Below are 17,638 nucleotides of genomic sequence, written 5' to 3'. Positions count from 1 at the left end.
ACTAACTAGAAACAAAAGCTTCACTACAGTTTTTTTTTTCAAGCGGCAGACCAAATCCTTCAACATTATTCGCCAACATACTCTGTGTATATATAACAAACACTTTAGTCCCTTAACTGTTTGTTATGAATGATCAAAAAGCACCAGGGGACACTACATGCACCAACAAACATCATATTTTAACTAAAACAATATTTTAACCCCGCAAAAAGAACATTTTAACTAAAACAATCATTTGGCAGGATGAAGTAGTAGCAAGGATAGAGGAGAGGATTGCTGCTTGGACTTTCCTTCCGTCGGGTACTTTGACTTAATCTAACCATTTCATCTTGCTTTTTCTGTTTTCTCAAAAGTTTGTAATATTATATCAATTATTCTTTCCATGCTCAGAGAATGGCGAGTCCATTCAAATATTACACTATAAGAATGGTGAGAAGTATGAGCCACACTATGATTTCTTCCATGACAAAAATAACCAAGCTCTCGGTGGTCACCGAATAGCAACAGTGCTCATGTACCTGTCTAACATTGAGAAGGGTGGAGAGACCATCTTCCCTAACGCAGAGGTAAGTTCCTTGCTCTTTCTTTCCTGACTTTCTTAGGCATCCCTAAAAAAAGAACTTTTCTTAGGTATCCCATGCACTAATTCAGATATTCTGCAGGGGAAGTTAACACAACACAAGGATGAGACGGCATCTGAGTGTGCTAGAAATGGATATGCAGGTACGGTTGACAGGCTCTAAAGATACTGAAGTACTTTTGAGATCCTTGCACACCATATTGTTACCTCTGTACCCCTTTTTTTTATAGCTTCAATACTCAGTAGAGCTTAGTTCTTCGATGTGCATCTTAATTTTGTATATCTTACTGGCTCCATATGCAATGACAATTGACGTTATTGTGAAGCTTAAATTGTTTGTTGTCCTATGCAGTAAAGCCCGTAAAAGGTGACGCCCTGCTGTTCTTCAGCCTCCACCCTGATGCAACGACAGACCCTGACAGTTTGCACGGGAGCTGCCCCGTCATCGAAGGCCAGAAGTGGTCCGCCACGAAATGGATCCATGTGAGGTCCTTCGAAAACTCGGGCAAGCAGGGAGGCTCCGGTGACGGCTGCGAGGACGAGAATGTCCTCTGCTCGCAGTGGGCTGCCGTTGGGGAGTGTGCCAAGAACCCCAACTATATGGTGGGCACCAAGGAAGCTCCTGGCTTCTGCAGGAAGAGCTGCAACGTCTGCGCGCAGTAAGTTAATTCTTGATCCACCCATCCACCGTCGTCACACGGCATCGATAAATTATTGGCCCAGTACCGGGTCCAGCGTGTGTGTGACTGCTCATAGATAGCATGTGTGACCTGGAATGGAATTAAATGTAAGATCTATCATCTTGTCTTTCGTACAAGAAACTGCAGCTGGAGAAAGAAAAATACTACACTAAAGAACTTATTTTAGGGCTGCTAAGAACTTTCTTGTTTACCCGTTTTGGCCGAGCAATCAAATTAATGACGATGGATCGAGCAATCTTGTTCCCTTAGGTTAGTGTTGTCTCCTTGGACCTCAACGTTATTATGTTGTTCTGGCGGGACAAGAAAACAAGATGGCAGCACAAAATGGAAAAGAAAACGATCTTATCTGATCTTATCTTGACGTGGTCTTTACTTGTTGAGCTGTTGGTTCGCTGAGGACATCTTCAATGGTCGTAAAGTTTGTTTTTGATGATGTGTCATGCAATAAATAAGGAAAGAGAGGAAGGTTGCATGTACTCCCTCCGTTTTTGTATAAGATTTGCCAAAGTCAAACTTTGTTAACTTTGACTAAGTTTATTATAAAAAAAATCAAAATTCATAATATGAAATCGATATTTTTAGTTGACCATGAAATTAATTTTCATACCATATAAGTTTAATATTGTAAATGTTGATATTTTCTTTTATAGAGTTGATCAAACTTTACAAAGTTTGACTTTGACCAAATTTTATATGCAAACTAAAAAAACGGAGGGAGTATATGGACCAACACCCCTTGCACAAGCTTCAATGTAGAATGAGAGAGCACTTTATTTATTATCTCATATCTTATTGGACAAACTAGATAGAACCCATTGAAATGTAGAATGAGAGAGCACTTTATTTATTATCTCACATTCTATTGGACAAACTAGATAGAACCCATTGAAGATGTTGTATATTAAAATGTTGGTTGATGACATGACATATTTTACCAGCAAGCTAACATACAAACGGTTGGAGATGTCTTGAGTGGGACGGAATCTACCAAACCGAATAACTTTGCTTTTATATATCCTGAGCTGTAGCCTGCAGGTGGATGTTGACACGAGCAAGAATAATTTCCTGTCCCCCAATTTCTCATCTACTTATTCCTTTTCTCGGTTTGTGTAGTAAAACTGCATTCAACTCCCAGCTGGTACAATGGTAACATGCTCAGAGAAGATCACAAATGGAGTATACGTAATAATCAAAGAGGAGAAGATAATTACTGCCGGTGCATATGCACATCCACACAAGCAAATCAAATAATTAAATATGGATATGGTAAAACACCAGAATTAGCCACGGGGCAAGCAACATTCGTTTAGCTAGTGTGCTTTGTTCACCGGCTTGACGTCCACGATGCCGTCGTTGCCGGCGAGGGCCCGGTACTTGTCCTTCCTGGTGAGGCTGGTGCACTGGTAGGAGAGCGTGGCAGCGATGAGCCTCTGGATGTAGTTGGCCACCTCGTGGCTTGGCCTGCCGCCGCTGCTGCAGGTGAGCTCCGACGGCAGCTTGCTCAGGAACGTGACGGTGTACACCGGGCTCGGGTTCATGAAGAAGTAGAAGGGGTCCATCCCCTTCCACCCCCTCGCCGTGGTGCCGTGGAACATGCCCATCCGGCTCTCCATCGCCACGGGGACCACCTCGTCGGTGAGCTCCGCGAAGAGCGCCGAGAACCGGAGCAGGAACGGCTCTCGGGACGTCGTCCCCTCGGGGCAGATGACGAGGTCGCCCTCCTGCAGGAGCCTCGTGATCATGGCGGCGTCGGTGACGCGGTTACGGCTCAGGCGCACGGTCCGGATCGGCGAGAGCATCTCAGACAGCCTTGACAGTGAGTAGGTGACGGCCGCCACGGGCCGGCCGAGCGCCGCCGAGAGGAAAATGGGGTCCAGCAGCGTGCGGTGCGAGCAGGCGAAGAGCACCCCGGTGCGGCCCGCCGTGCTCCCGGCGCGCGGCGGCGGGCTGCCCTTGACCACGACGCGCACGCCGAGCGCCCAGAAGGCGTAGTAGACCCAGGGCATGGGTAGCAGCGCCCCCGCGGCGATGCGGAGGCACGCGAGGACGAAGCCCGCCGGGCACCACAGCACGGTCAGCAGCGCGGCCAGCGGCGTCGGGCGGAGCGCCAGGCGGCCGTCGTGGAAGATGACCTGCCTCCGCAGCTGGTCCATGCTAACGGCCTCCACCGGCGCCGACGGTACGATGTACGCTTCCTGCCACACACGCGAGCAGAGCCCCCACCATGTTCATCAATTCCACAATTAAAGAGATGCTCAAGATTACTGTACTGTTAAGTAATTAATACTCGTGCAGTGCGCACTAAAATGCATTAATCACGTGCAACTAGGACGCCATCATGGTTCATGACTGTCCGGCCGTATAGTTATTTTTGTTTGGCTTAACACCAAACACCATACACGTATCACCTCTGATTTCATAATAAATGTCGCAGTTTTGAACTAAAACCAGTTTAAAAGTGCGACACTTATTTTGAATCATAGTGAGTAGTACCTAGCTATCTCGTGACTAATATTCTCTTCTTATCCCGTAGGAAAGGTATTTCGTGTCGTATGGTGCCGTTAAATATGATGTTGTAACCTGTGTGCATGCACTATCTACCGGTCTTTAGATTTAACTTTGTTCTATCCAACTAGGTGCACCAAGCGCTGACCGTATGAGTGTCCTAACTGTATCTTTGTTCTTGCTATCTTGTATACTGCTCCTTCTGTCCCAATAATATAAAAACGTTCTTAACATTACACTAGTATAAAAAGTGTTTTTATATTATGAAACGGAGGAAGCACGTACAATCTTTAATTTTCTTCTATCTTTTATTTTTTGAACAATAAAGTTACTGGTACTACAGGAGTAGTAAATTGAAACCACCACTTACGGACTTACCTACCAACCTACCAGGTACGCTGGCCGTGTAAATGTAATTGATGCTGCCGGTCTTTTGCCTCCGTTTCAAAATACAAAAAAAAATTGATGCTGCCGGAGCTTTTCTTTAATCAATCAATGTTGCGTAGCGCGTAGGTAGGGGCAAGCAAGGCCGTGTCGGGTCCTTCACCAGCACGCTCATAACAGCGGGCATGGGAGGCAAGATGTGATCCAACCAACCATACTGTTTGCGTGTAATCTTAGTGCATCTGTTAGTGCACAATAGGGATAGTTGGTAAGTAACTAATCTTGGGATGGTGCACACGCGCCGAGGACTAACAGATGCAGAATAGGGATGTTCTTTTTTATTGAAACAAACAATAGGGATACTACCTCCGTCCGGGTTTAGGCCTCTCAGCATCACAAGCATGTCTCCTTTTATAAGGCCCCGTTTTGGAAAGGTGCATGCATGCAACCATTTCATTGGTTGCATTAAAAGTCATCGTTGTTGGTGTCATGGCTAGAAAATTAATACACTTCATGCGTGCTTTTTCATTGGTTGCATGCATGTGAAAGAGTGCATTGGGAGTGGAATGGAAGAATTAATGTGAGCAAATTACTATGTGTCTTGATCTAAAAGAAGTTGTCTTTAGGCCTAATAAACCTGGACGGAGGGAGTAGTTGGCTCAGTTGTACTCCATCCGTTCCTAAATATAAGTCTTTGTAGAGATTCCATCGGATAGACTACATACGGAACAAATTGAATGAATTTAAACTTAAAATACAACTATATACATCCGTATGCGGTTTATAGTGAAATTTTTACAAAGACTTACTTCTAGAAACGGAGAGAGTAGACCAATGATTACCTTACCTTAATCCACGCTCGAGAGATTTTTTTTTTCCACTACGCATTTGGCACGGTGTGATCAAGAATGAGTAGTTTTACGGTGATTGGAAGGCAGTAATTTTTAAACTTTTGGGCCACTTTGTTATGCAGCAAGCAAAACAAGAAGTAGTACGTACGGCAGTGTGGGCCATTTTGTACCAACACTCTAGAAATTAATATTGCACATGCATATAATAGAGCTGAGCCTGACACCGTATACCCCTACTACACATGCGTGATGCGTACAGCATGGACTCGCTTCGCACTTTAGTATGGCAGCGACGCAGGCATGGCGCCAATATATGTGCCATCTGCGCCTTAAATTGCAACTCTGTTTCAAACGCGGCAACGAATTTGTATTGTGGAATTTTTCTCAAACATTAATTAACCACTTAGGCAGTGAACGTACTGTACAGTACATGTACGTCCACTAAAATAAAAACTACTCCTTGCATGGTAAACCATCCAAAGTTGATTCTGATACTAGTGGGGATGCTACGAAGAATTACACTATGGAAGGAGTAATTAAGAGATAATTACCAGCTAGGGGCTAACCTTGCATTGGCACATGAAGGGGTAATCGGACCGGCGGTCGCCGAGGCCGACATCCGGCACGTCGCCATCCTCGCCAAATATCTCATGCAGCGCCTCGGCCTTGCGTCGCCCGACGAGCACACCTCGGCGCGTGTGCACCATCCCAGTGGCGCGGCCGCGCCACGTGGCGAGCTCGGTGCCTGCCACGGCGTCGGCTCCGAGGCACTCCCTCAGGAACGGCTCCGCCATGATCCGCGGCGTGGAGGTGAGAACGACGCGGCGCCTGGAACACGCCGAGAACACCCGCCACGCGCCCGGGTGCACGTCCGCGGCGTAGAACCGCGGCAGCACGGCCTGCGCTGCGGACTCGATCGACGACACCCGCGCTCCCGCCGTGGCCGCGAAAACGAGCACTCGGACAGCCGCAGCCTCCGATGCGGCGATCCCCAGCAGGGTGGCTAACGGCGCGAGGAGAAGCAGGAGCAGGAGCCGTGGCCACCCACCGGTCTCGAACGCCACCAGCGCGTAGTAGGGGAACGGGCTGCGAGACCGCAGCAGCGTCCCGTCGAGGTCGGCTGCCACGGCGTGCGAGCCGCGCCCCGACGCGTCGCATTTGTCCACCGACGGGAACGGCTCCACGCCGGCAGCCGCAGCTGCCAGCAATGACTCCATCTTGGTTCTCCTCGCCTCACCTCGCCTCGGAGCTGGGTAGTGCCTGTGAGCTGCGCTTGCTTCCACGAGTTCGAGCCGCTGCGCTAGTCTAGCTCTGTGCTTTTGGGTTGAGTCGAGCCTGCTTCTGTGCGCGGGCACGCCTGAATTTATATAGTGCCGCGAGGGGGGCGATTGTGCTCTGTTCGTGGTGGTGAAATATACGGTTAGTTGGTGAGCGGTAGGGGTATTGTGGTACATTATAATATGTATATATATGTTTACGATAAATCTATCCACCAGTCGACTGATGGTTTGCTACAAATCCGCACGACTCGATAGCCGTTCGATCCGCATCCAACGGCCCGCGTCGTCCCTGGTGCGCGCAACGCGGGTGGCGGTAGCCGTTACGCTCGCTCTCTGTCGCTGACTAGTGGGGCCACTCGAAACCGCCCATATCGTCCAATGCCACGATCCCCACTCGCCCCCTCTCCCTGTTCGCCCGCACTACTTCTTCCTCCTCTGCTTCGGGCGTTTTCATTCGAATCTCCTCTCGCTCCCCTCCCCCTCGACGGTTGCTGGTGGTGGCGCGTTCCGGTTCGCGGCGGACGGCGTCTGAATCCGCGGTGAAGAACGCATTCCCCACCCCTGTTTCCTTCCTCTTTTTGCTCCGCCGCCAGTCCGCCATTGATTTAGGTTGGAGCCTTCGAATCTGGTAGTTTGTTGTTCCCATTAGGTTAGATTAAGGCCGACTTCTAGTTTCTGAGTCGACGTTGAGCAGCGCATCCCCCATTCCCCCACCCATCCACCCGCCCCGCTCTGTATTTCCTGTCGCTCCGCCTCCATGCTTCGCCGTTGATTTTTGGTGCTCGGACTCTTTGATTCTGACCGTTGTTGTTGCTATTAGGTTAGGTTATGTCGCCTTCTAAGTTTAGTTGAATATGGTTCAGACATCTGGTTTAATTTTGTGGTAATCGTGGGTGTGGATAGGTCTTAGTGGTGGTAAGTGTGGTCGGTTCTAATAGGGATTTTGTTATGGTGTTACTGTTGTGGATGTGGTTGTTTAGGACATCCAATAATGTTTGGTGTTTATGGATTTCAAGTTGTGCATCAGTGGCTGAGGATTTAAAAAGCAAGCCTAAGTTTTTTCACATAATGTTGTTTTATGTTGGTTTTGTTTGATGCGGTGTGTCTATTGATTAGGCTTTTGTGGTGCTCCAATTAGCTTGTTTACAATGCTTGATTTGCTTGTTATGTCTTGTTCTGTTCAATTATCATGATGTGTATACTGAACTTGCCAACGATATTGCACTCAAATTACCAGATGCTTAAACTCTATTATTTATCAGTGTTGTCTTGTAATGGTTGAATTATCATGGTGATGGTTTTACACTTACCACTGTCATCTTACCGTAGTTACGAGAAGTTTTTTCTAGACTAACTATATGCAGCACAACGTTGATTTCTCATTCATTTGTTTTGGTTGGGTTATTAATGAGCATGTGTGAATGCTATTTCTTATCACTAGTAATTTGGTTGTAACTTACCAATTGCATTGTGCCTCATCAGTCACACATGCTTTTTATATACCTGTGCTATCTGTTTTACTTTTTTTTAGCATGTGCGATGGACCAATTGCAGTTTGCTTGTTTCCTTTTATCAGCTGTATTATTGCTTTGTCAAACACCGGTTTTATAAATGTTACAGTTTATTGTGATATCAGTTTTTCAAAGTCATCTAATGGTTTCATTCGCTTTGCTTTTTTTCCCTACGTGTCAGGGAGACAATGCCGAGGAAGCGTAAAGGAGATGGTGATGGAATCGATGAGGTTCCTTCGAAAAAGGCGAAACGCCCTCCTCCGCGGAACAGAGCCTCACCCAGTTCGCTTCTTCTAGCATGCAAGGACATGAATGATGACAGGAAGGGTGCCATTGATGATATGGATTTAACTAGCCTTCGGAATATCCAATGTGACCATCTATTCAACAATATCAGTGTGTGGCTTGCTGATCTCTACGACCCCAATTCGCGTGAGGTGGTCGTACCAGGCCGAGGCAGGCTTCCAGTCAATGAGGAATACGTGCATCGTGTTATGGGCGTGCCGCGTGGAGGGAATGATGTCCCTTACAACCTCCCATCTGAAGCTGATATTGAGTTAGGGCTTGAGTTGTTTGGCGAGCTCGGATATGCCCCTAAAATGACTGATCTTGTTGATCTCATAAAGGGTTCTGAAAATTCTGATGACACTTTCAAGCGTATGTGGCTTCTACTTGCAAGGAATACAGTCATTGCCCCGACCACCTCCAACAAAGTTAGCCCCCGTTGGTATGCTGTGCTGGTAAGTTTTTTGTAAATATGTCATTTTCTTTTTTGTGTGCCTGATAACTTTACTATATGTCAGTGTGGTAACTTTTATTTTTTTTGTGGTGCATTCGGTGAACTTCAGTTTCTTTCTGTTTTTTAACTTGCAGCGTGACATCAATGGTGTTAAAAATCTCAATTGGTCCAAATTTATTGTTGATGAACTGCACAAGGCGCTGTTGAAACGCAAGCCTACCAGGGGTTGCCTTCTCTTCTACAATGTAAGTGACCATGCTTTCCTCTTACCTTCTCTTTTGTCATTTGTCATTTTCTTTGTCATTTTGTGTTTGATTTTTGTAAGTGTTTACCATGGCGCTTGTGTTTTTCTTATCAGCTATTGTACATTCATGCGACTGATCTTTCTGGACTTGGCATCGAATTGCCTGATGGTCCTTTTCCCATCAATGTATGGACAAAGAAGCTGATATCTCTTGTCCTCAACAAGGATGTTCAGGTTGACAAAGTTTCTTTCGGGAAACTACCGGTAATATATATCTATGTTTTTCAGTTCACAGCCTGCTTTGCAACTGCATTTTATTTTCATTGTTTTTTGTTGTTACTTATCTGTCATGTCGCTACATTTTTTTCCAGTTGAAGCCTGAGTTTGGCATGAATTTCTGTCTGTTTGGTGGTCTGGAAGGTCTTGACAAGTTTATGCGTGTTCATACTGCCCCAAGCTGCAGTGAAGAGGTGAGCATGTAACCTACTTTCTTGATTTTTTTTTGCTATTTTATGTTCTTTCATTGGCTGATAAATTATTTTTTGCACTCATTGTGGTTACCCTCTTTTGATGCCAACTTGACACTCTTTACTAATTTGGATGATTTCCATTGTGGCATATCCTTTATAGAAGATAATAATTATGATGCAACCATGTGATAATTCTTAGTGCAATGCCTTGATAACTTTGTAGCATTCCTGTGATAACTTGATATCATGATAACTTTGGTTGCATTTATTATGATGATTCTTAGATAACTTAAGTTTTTTTTTGCTAATATCTAACTGTGCTGTTTTAGCTTTCTCATACATTGATCTTCATTTTCATGGTGACTGAATGTTTGCTAAATCATGAATACATTCATTTGTCTACTTCAACGACACCACACATTTGTTTACTGACTGTTCTTTTTGTGTGTGCTTTTTTTGTTAATTCATGATATCTTTTGTTGCATTTTGGTGATGACTTACTAGTTATTTCCATTTGTTTTGCATTTTTTTTATGTTGAACAGAAATTTGCCAAATCAACTCAGATAGTCGCTCGACTCACGTCCGCCATGGCTGGCATCCTAGGCAATCTTGTGGAATCATTCACCGCTTTAGATGATGAGGGCCATTCACATGCATCCCGTCATCTAGACGCTGGATTGAACGTTATCTCCTCTGCCACCCGTACGACGTCAAGGACTACGCGGTCATCGCAAGGCAGGCGGCTAGAAAGTGCTGGAAAGAATGTGGCTGAAGATTCTGACATCGATGACGAGTATCACGGAGGCAATGATTCTGATTCTGACGCTGACTCCGATGATGATGATGACTATCGAGTTGTTCGTCGTCGCCGTAAAGATCCTTTTGTTGCTTCAGGCAGTGGTACCGTGGATGTAGACATGGCAGCGGTCCAGCTGATGATGACACAACACATCTAGATGGTGCAACTGTCAAAGCCCATGATGGCACAGGACCAGATGTTGAAGACACCCCTGTCCGCCCTGTTGATGATAACCTCATTGAGTCTCAGATCTTACTCACCGGAACATCTCATGCAGCATCCATCGAATCAGGTGATGGAGGGCTTAGCCAGCAAGGTCTGACAGACACGCAAGCTGAGGCGACCACTGACTCTTCTGTCAAGCGGTGCGGTGCTCAGCTTTTGAAAAATTTGGCTTACCAGAGGCACAAGAAACTGAGGCTACCATCACCCCCCCATTCAGCTTCACCAACTGTGCCATCACCCCCCCGTCCAACTTCACCAGTTGTGCCTGCCAGCCCATCGCAAAGGCCGTCTTCACCAATTGCACTGTCAGCATCTGAGATTCATTTAGCTGTGAAGAAAGTTGTGGTCCAGGAGCTTGGTATACGTGTGGCTGAAAAGGGAACTGGTGTCTCCGTCCCACTGTCCACCGTGCGGAAGGAGGCCCCACGCAGGTGAATTATTATTTCCAATGTCCTTTTTATCAATTATGTGCCTGAAACAACATGGTAAATACAGTTGTTTGAGTAAGGTAGTTTGGGTAATTTCAGGCTGGTGATCAACTTGCTCATTTTTCATCTGCAGGGCCCCCGACAAACAATCTGTTACTGCTAAGGATTCAGGGATTGCACCAGTGAAAAGGTATTCAAATTGTTACTTTCGTTTATGTTCAGTAGTTATTTTGTTCTTGTTGTCTGATAACTCATTTTGATGAACATTGATAACTCAACTTTGCCCCCCTGGTAATTTAGAGTTACCAATCTTGATAGTTGTATGTGCTTGTAACATTTGGTTATTTTTTTCATTCAGTGCACCTATGAAACAAGTTGTTGCTGCTAAGGGTTCTCCAAGTGTACCAGGAAAAAGGTGTTCACATACCTTTCTAGTTTGCAGTTATTCAAAAATAATTGTTGGTTTTTTTGTTCATATCATTTGATAACTTTATATTTCTAGTCCTTGATAACTCTGTAATTTTTTCCCTGGATGCTACTTATACCTGAAGTATGTGACATACTTTTTTGATTGAAGCATGTGGTAACTTAGGTTTAACAACATGTGTAATCTCACTACTACCCTTGTGTACCGATTTTTTCAGTCGTTCAAAAGATAAAACTGCTGTGAAAAAGGTGAAATTCGCCAAGACCAGATCCTCTCCACGATTAAGGGCAACATTGTCGCAGACAACGTCATTGGAGACAACAGAAGTTATCCATCTTGATGAATCTCCCACGACAACATCTCCATCTGAAAAAGCAGCAACATCTAGCGAGGGCGCATCTGATGCTGTTGCAGTGACATCAGCTAGTGTTTCTAATGACGCTGTTTTTCACCTAGCTGCAGCGGCAACTGTTACTGCTGCTGTTGAAGATATCGCCAGCATGGCTGTGGCTGTTGAATGTAAAAATGAAGTCGTCCCGAATATAGTGCATGATGGAAGTGAAGGTAGTTCTGTTCGCCATCACATTTGTTTTTTGTTTCTTGTATTTTTATGATGTTTTTTGTTGACGATGTGTTTAATCTTTTTCCGCTGTAGCTGAGAAAGTTGTGGGAAGTACCAGAGTCAATATGCCTATTGATACGGCTACAGCTGGAGGTCAAGAGAATGATGCCGATAATCCTGTTGTCACAGGTTGGTAACTTAATTTTCTTATGTTGATAACTTGTCTGTTTAATCCATGATAACTCAAGATAATGTTTCTGGCACTAACAAATACAATGTCATCTACATGTTTTCCTGATGCATTTTTTCCTTATTTGTGTGTTACTTGTGATGTTTTGAAGCAGTAGCTGACCCTGCATTGGAGTTGAGCACCCCTGGAGCTGGAGACTACGATGGTAATTTTACGCCACCCAGCTGCTCTCTTGGGCTAGATGCCATCTTTGGTGCGAGTCCACAAGTGTCACCATCTACTGAAGCAACTGCAACGGCTCAAGCTGCACCAACGTTGGCTCAAGTACCACCTGCAGCACCAGAAGCACCTGCGGTGGCGCCATCTGCTCAAGTACCACCTGCAGCACCAGAAGGACCTGCAGCGGCGCCATCTGCTCAAGTACCACCTGCAGCACCAGAAGCACCTGTGGCGGCGCCATCTGTTCAAGTACCACCTGCAGCACCAGCTACTGGCCCTGACGCCATTCTAGGGCTCGCAGCTCCCGTTGATGCTGACTTGAAGGGCAAGGCAGTGATGAAAGTTACCAAGGCTCAACCGGTTGCTTGGGCTCTGCCACCCAACAACCCTGGTAAGTGAAGACTTTGTGTCTTCGCTTTTATACCGCGAGAGTGATGGATTGAGATATGTCAGTGTTCATCGTATTGTTTTGTGCCTTGATGTGCTCTTTTTATTTATGTGTTTGGAACTTTCTATCATTCCGTGTGTATGGATGAATGTAATACTACTTCTATGCTTTGTGTGATGTAAATGAACATATGTGCTTTCAATACCCGTAATATATATTTTTGTTGTGTCCGCTACAATATTTTGTACGATGCTAGCATAGACGATAACTCCATCCTCCCCCCCTGGTAACTTTGTCAGTTTTGAAAGCCGATGTTATCCGTTACTAACTTTTAGTAAGCGCGTGATACGTACATCTCCTATCATTGCTTATTTATTTTCCTTAATTCATTGTCATGCTTACAAAACAATACTGCACTCGTAGTTATTCATCTGAACTTTTTTATTATTCCCTCAATTTTTAATCACCCTGATAACTCTATATGACATATCTTGGTAACTCAAATGTTCAAATCCTGTCAATTTACGATCCATTGACACCATAACTCCAGCCACATATGCATTCTTTACCAATTCTGGGCTATACAATTCTTTTTGGTCTTCTTTTTTACATGTTATGATGATTTGTTTATATCACAGCTGTTCCTCGTTATGCACCAGTGTTATCTAATTTTTTCCTTAAAAGGCCCATACATGTGTGCTGGTAATCCACATTCACATTACCTGGTATCTTCTATATTGTGTTCCTGATAACTTTTTGTATCTTGTCTCAATTTTTAATACCTGTTTTTTTGCAACAATTTATGTTGTTTATCACTACTGTTCATGTCCTCATTGCTCTTTTTTTATTTAAGTAACACCGGAAGCTGGTCGTGTGCAAGTGTATGATGTTGAGATTGACGATGATGAGGTTCTCATGTGGTGGGAAGAATTTGAACATGGCAATCCAGCATTAAAAGGGAAATCTAATGTTCAAATAGGTGATTTTTCCCGCTCCATGAACATTGCAACCCTTGCACAAACCACTTTCTTTGTTTTTCAATTATGGACCACACTTGATAATCGAAACATGTGGCAGTTGATATGTTTTGACCCATCACTTGATAATTCTTTCTCCCATCTGATGATAATTCATGGTTTTCTATTTTTTCTGTTTCTACCAGACAACCCTCAAAGTCCAACATTTGTTACACCAGAGTTACCACCTCGCGCAGAGCATTTAGTACGCAGTTCAAACCCTAAATCCTTTATTCGGAAATTAGGGTCACCCACCCGTCCAAATACCTTCTCCCGCCTTTTGCCGCCCTCACACCGAGCGAGGAGGAAGAGTATGTTTACAATGAAGTTATCAAGCATACTACTGATTCTAACTCTAAGATTAAAGAGTATGTTTCCATCCTTTTTCTCATCTTTCTTAACACAAATCATTATTTGTGCGCCATTTTTTGAAATGTATTTTTTAAATCTTTTTTTTTTGTAGTGTTAGGGTCATCGACATTGATGGTAGGTGGGTCACCCTTGGTGAGCTTGCCAATTGTGTGAAGGGAGTTGGGCAACTATCAACCAGCATTGCCGAGTTACATGTTCGCGTTCTCCAGTATAAGGAAACGCCAAACAGGCTCATCTTCCCTTGGCTGCTCTCTGTGTATCTGTTGATAGGAGACTTCAAATCCAAGTGTTTACTGAAGTATTTTCGACGGGACAAGTTTTACATTCTTAGTCACCAGGATCAGGTATGTTATGTTTGCTGGATCTGGTAACTGTACAGTTAGTGTCTTGGCAACTTCCTGTTAATATCATGTAACTTCCTGTTATTTGCGGATATTGTTTGTTCTTCATGTCATGGTAACCTATTTCATGCACACTGGTAACTTTTGACCTTTCTGCCCTGATAACTTCTTTTCCTAGTTGCCTCCCATGTGAATTTCATGACCATTTCTTATCTTGGTAATTTTGTTTCTTTTCCAACTACTTCTATGGTTACTGCCTTTTAATTTTTTGCAACTGCTATTCCCTGCTTTGCAAAAGTTGGGCCGCGGTCCAGATGACGGGCATTGGTATGTGTTGTCACTAAATCTTAGGGTGAAGCGGTTTGAAGTTCTAGATTCATTGCGTGACCAAGATAGTCCTTCTCTTCTCGAGCATGCGACAAGATACATGAACGCAATAAAGAAGTCCTGGTTGATAAATTACAAGGACTCACATAAGCAGATCGAGGACTATGAACTTGTGTACATTGATGTGTTGAAACAGGATAATGGGTTAGTTGTGGATTACTCAGTCTCTTTTTAACATCCCAACTACATGTTTCTCATCCCTATTTATTTGACCCGGTCCGAAACTCCAATTAAACTGATTTTGTGTTGTTTTTTTCATCACAAATGTTTCAGCATTGATTGTGGATTTTTCGCCTGCACGTACCTTGAGGTGTGGGATGGCAAAAATGTTCCAGCCTTAACTCATGAACAAATTCCAGCTCTCTGGAAAATTATGACATTGAGGTGGTTAGATCATTATCAAAACAAATGCAAACAGTGGCGCTATCATCTGTTCGACAACGGGTGATGAGGTGATATTTTTTTTACTACCGTGTGATAACTTCTACCAAACTGTGATGATAACTTTTTTATATGAATCTGTCATGACAATGCCATGGAGCAAAGTGTTGACATGCTGTTTTACTATAGTATACACAGTCCAAAGTCACTGACTATATGATATAATTCACTACTGTGATTATAATTTGTTCATAAGCAATTTTTAGAAGTGCAAGCAGGACTAATTTTTTGTTCATAAGTAATACAATGCAGTGCTGGTAGCCTTCAAAAAATGTAGATATAAAAATATTGGCTTTTACAAATCCATGTCAATTCCATCATACATTGCTGGTAACTAGCATAATAGTGTACTGATAGCTTGGTTAAGATATAAAAATTTTGGATTTACAAATCCATGTCAATCCCATCAAACATTTGCTGGTAACTGGCATAATAGGGTACTGATAGCTTGCTTAAATTATAAAGATACACTTGTTTGCATTACAAAGCCATGATAAAATCTACGATACAATGCTAATAACTGGAATGTTATGGGGCTTGTAGCTTGCACATTATGGTCCATGAAAAAAATGCAGCCACCATCTTCCATTTTAATAGCACCTTCTTCATTTATCTTGCTAGGGGAGATTTGCATGTGCGTTTGTCATGTTCCAGACTCCCGCACACACCACATTTCCTTTTTGTCTTTGGTTTTGTAATCTCAAAACCTGATTGCTTTCTTTTTGACTTTGGTCGCCCCTTCCTTGTAGTATTGGGAGGGTCTAGTATCAACTTTGTGTTTGAGGACGAAGCCGCATCAGGATGTGGGGGCTGGATGACAAAAGCATGATTGTTTTTGCTAGCATGTATCGTCATCCGCACACTTTCTTGCTGTGTGGCAGGGTTACCCTGTCGCTGCACATTAGTAGCACTTTCTTGTTGTGTGGCGGTGTTCTCCTGTCAATTCACATTAGTGGCACTTGTTTGCTGTGTGGCTGGGTTCTCCGGATGTCTTGCATCGGGGGCGTTTTGGTGATGTGTGACAAGGTTGTCTTCATTCATCCACCCCACAGGTATCGAGCAGGGATCCGGCTGTCCTTGAAACGATCCTTTTGCTTCTTCCTTTTCCTTTCTTGCTTTTTTAAGTTAATTGTTCTTCAGTATTTCAAGCTCCTCCTTGAAATTATACAGGTGTTTTCTTGCCAATCTGGTCCCGTCATCTGTTAGGCAAGCGTCTTTGGCCGATACCTTAAATTCTTTAAGAATTGACGTGTATCTCATGATGCTTTTCCCCTCCTCTGGCATCAACTTCTTAACTGACGGCTGTTCGAAATAAGGTTGAATAAGATCCTCCTCTGGATCCCAGGTCCACCTCTTTAGGATGTACTTTTCAGGTATCTCGTATACCTCAATTTGGTCCATAACTCGTAGTACGTGCGCGCACAGTAGCCCGTCACGATCAAACTTGCAGCAACTACACGAGTATGTCTCTTCAACCATGTTTGCTTGCACATGGTAGTCCCTATCTCCATATTTTGGTATTATCCCCCGCACTGAGCTAACCTTGAAAGTACCATCATCCAATGCGTCGCATCTGTATGCTGATTTCACCTTCATCTCCACCTGGAACTTGCAAAACAAGTTATGTGTGTATAGCCCCCGCACCTGCATCTCCAGCGGGTTCATCGAGTACATTTTGGTTTTTTTGTACACAGTTTCCAACTGCTCTTTGACATGCTAGCCATCACCTTATCCTGTATCGCAGTGTACTGTTGTGCGAATTCGACCAGTGAGTTGTTTGGGTTGACATACTTCTTGAGCACAGAGTTAAATCCCTCGCTTCTTGCCGTGGTCTGCAAGAACGGGAAAAAAATGTGCATATAGTATACCAGGACCCAACACTTCCTGTTCTCCCACAACCATTGGAAATGCTCGTTGTCAGTCTGGCCATACGCTTCCATCATCACCCACCACTTGTGCTCAAACTCCTCAACTGCATTCATAATATAAACATGGTAACATCAAGTATTGGAGGATGGTAACATCTGTTCAAACATATCTGGTAACTAGGAACACCAATGCTGTTGATAATTATGTCACACACACATTGTTACTTTAGTTGAAGGATCATGGTAAGTACTTTGCAGACAGGATAAGTTTTTCTTTCCAAAGCGAATACCACTCTGTGTGTGTAGTACAAGCAACATTTTTAACTAGCAACAAAAAGATACTCATATCAATCAGCACTAGCTGGTGATTGAAAAGTTTTGTTGTAACTAGTGGGGTGAACAACTGAAATGTGTACATCAAACATGGACATTATAGGGGTAGTACAGAAAGCAACTAATGTAGGTAATTTTGTTATAATCCTCTGGTAACTTGTCACTTTGTTAGATGGTAACTGTTGTTATCATGCATCTAAACCCATTTTCTATGTGCCCATTTTTCTGTGTTTTAAGCTAGTGAGGGGTGGGAAGTAAAATACCAGTCAGGCTGTTGTCAACACAATCCTTGAATGCATTGTTTAGTGGGCCATTGTCAGCCATCAGCTTCCCAAGCTTCTCTTGTGCTTTTTTCATTATATGCCAGCGGCAATTC

The 17,638-nt window shown here is 43.9% G+C and overlaps 2 protein-coding genes across 2 annotated transcripts in view; one reads left to right on the top strand and one right to left on the bottom strand.

The window, feature by feature from the left end:
* Positions 1 to 1,534, top strand: part of LOC119331005 (probable prolyl 4-hydroxylase 7) — a 17,225-nt gene extending 15,691 nt beyond the window's left edge. Inside the window, exons 4-7 of the mRNA XM_037604165.1 lie at positions 243 to 300; positions 391 to 566; positions 663 to 723; positions 933 to 1,534. Of these exons, the coding sequence (XP_037460062.1) occupies positions 243 to 300; positions 391 to 566; positions 663 to 723; positions 933 to 1,243 (606 nt within the window). The 3' untranslated portion in view covers positions 1,244 to 1,534. The remainder of the gene's footprint in view (positions 1 to 242; positions 301 to 390; positions 567 to 662; positions 724 to 932) is intronic.
* An 883-nt stretch (positions 1,535 to 2,417) lies between these two features.
* Positions 2,418 to 6,475, bottom strand: LOC119350326 (glycerol-3-phosphate acyltransferase RAM2-like). The gene is made up of 2 exons (XM_037618212.1): positions 5,588 to 6,475; positions 2,418 to 3,476 (listed from the first exon to the last, which is right to left on the bottom strand). The coding sequence occupies exons 1-2, from the start codon at positions 6,473 to 6,475 to the stop codon at positions 2,592 to 2,594; spliced, it is 1,773 nt and encodes a 590-aa protein (XP_037474109.1). The 3' UTR covers positions 2,418 to 2,591.
* Positions 6,476 to 17,638: the final 11,163 nt, after the last annotated feature.

Source organism: Triticum dicoccoides, chromosome 1B (genome assembly GCF_002162155.2).
Source record: "Triticum dicoccoides isolate Atlit2015 ecotype Zavitan chromosome 1B, WEW_v2.0, whole genome shotgun sequence".
In the NCBI taxonomy this organism is placed as follows: Eukaryota; Viridiplantae; Streptophyta; class Magnoliopsida; order Poales; family Poaceae; genus Triticum; species Triticum dicoccoides.
The sequence above is the reverse complement of the archived record's forward strand: the minus strand, read 5'-3'. Positions and strand labels throughout refer to the sequence as shown.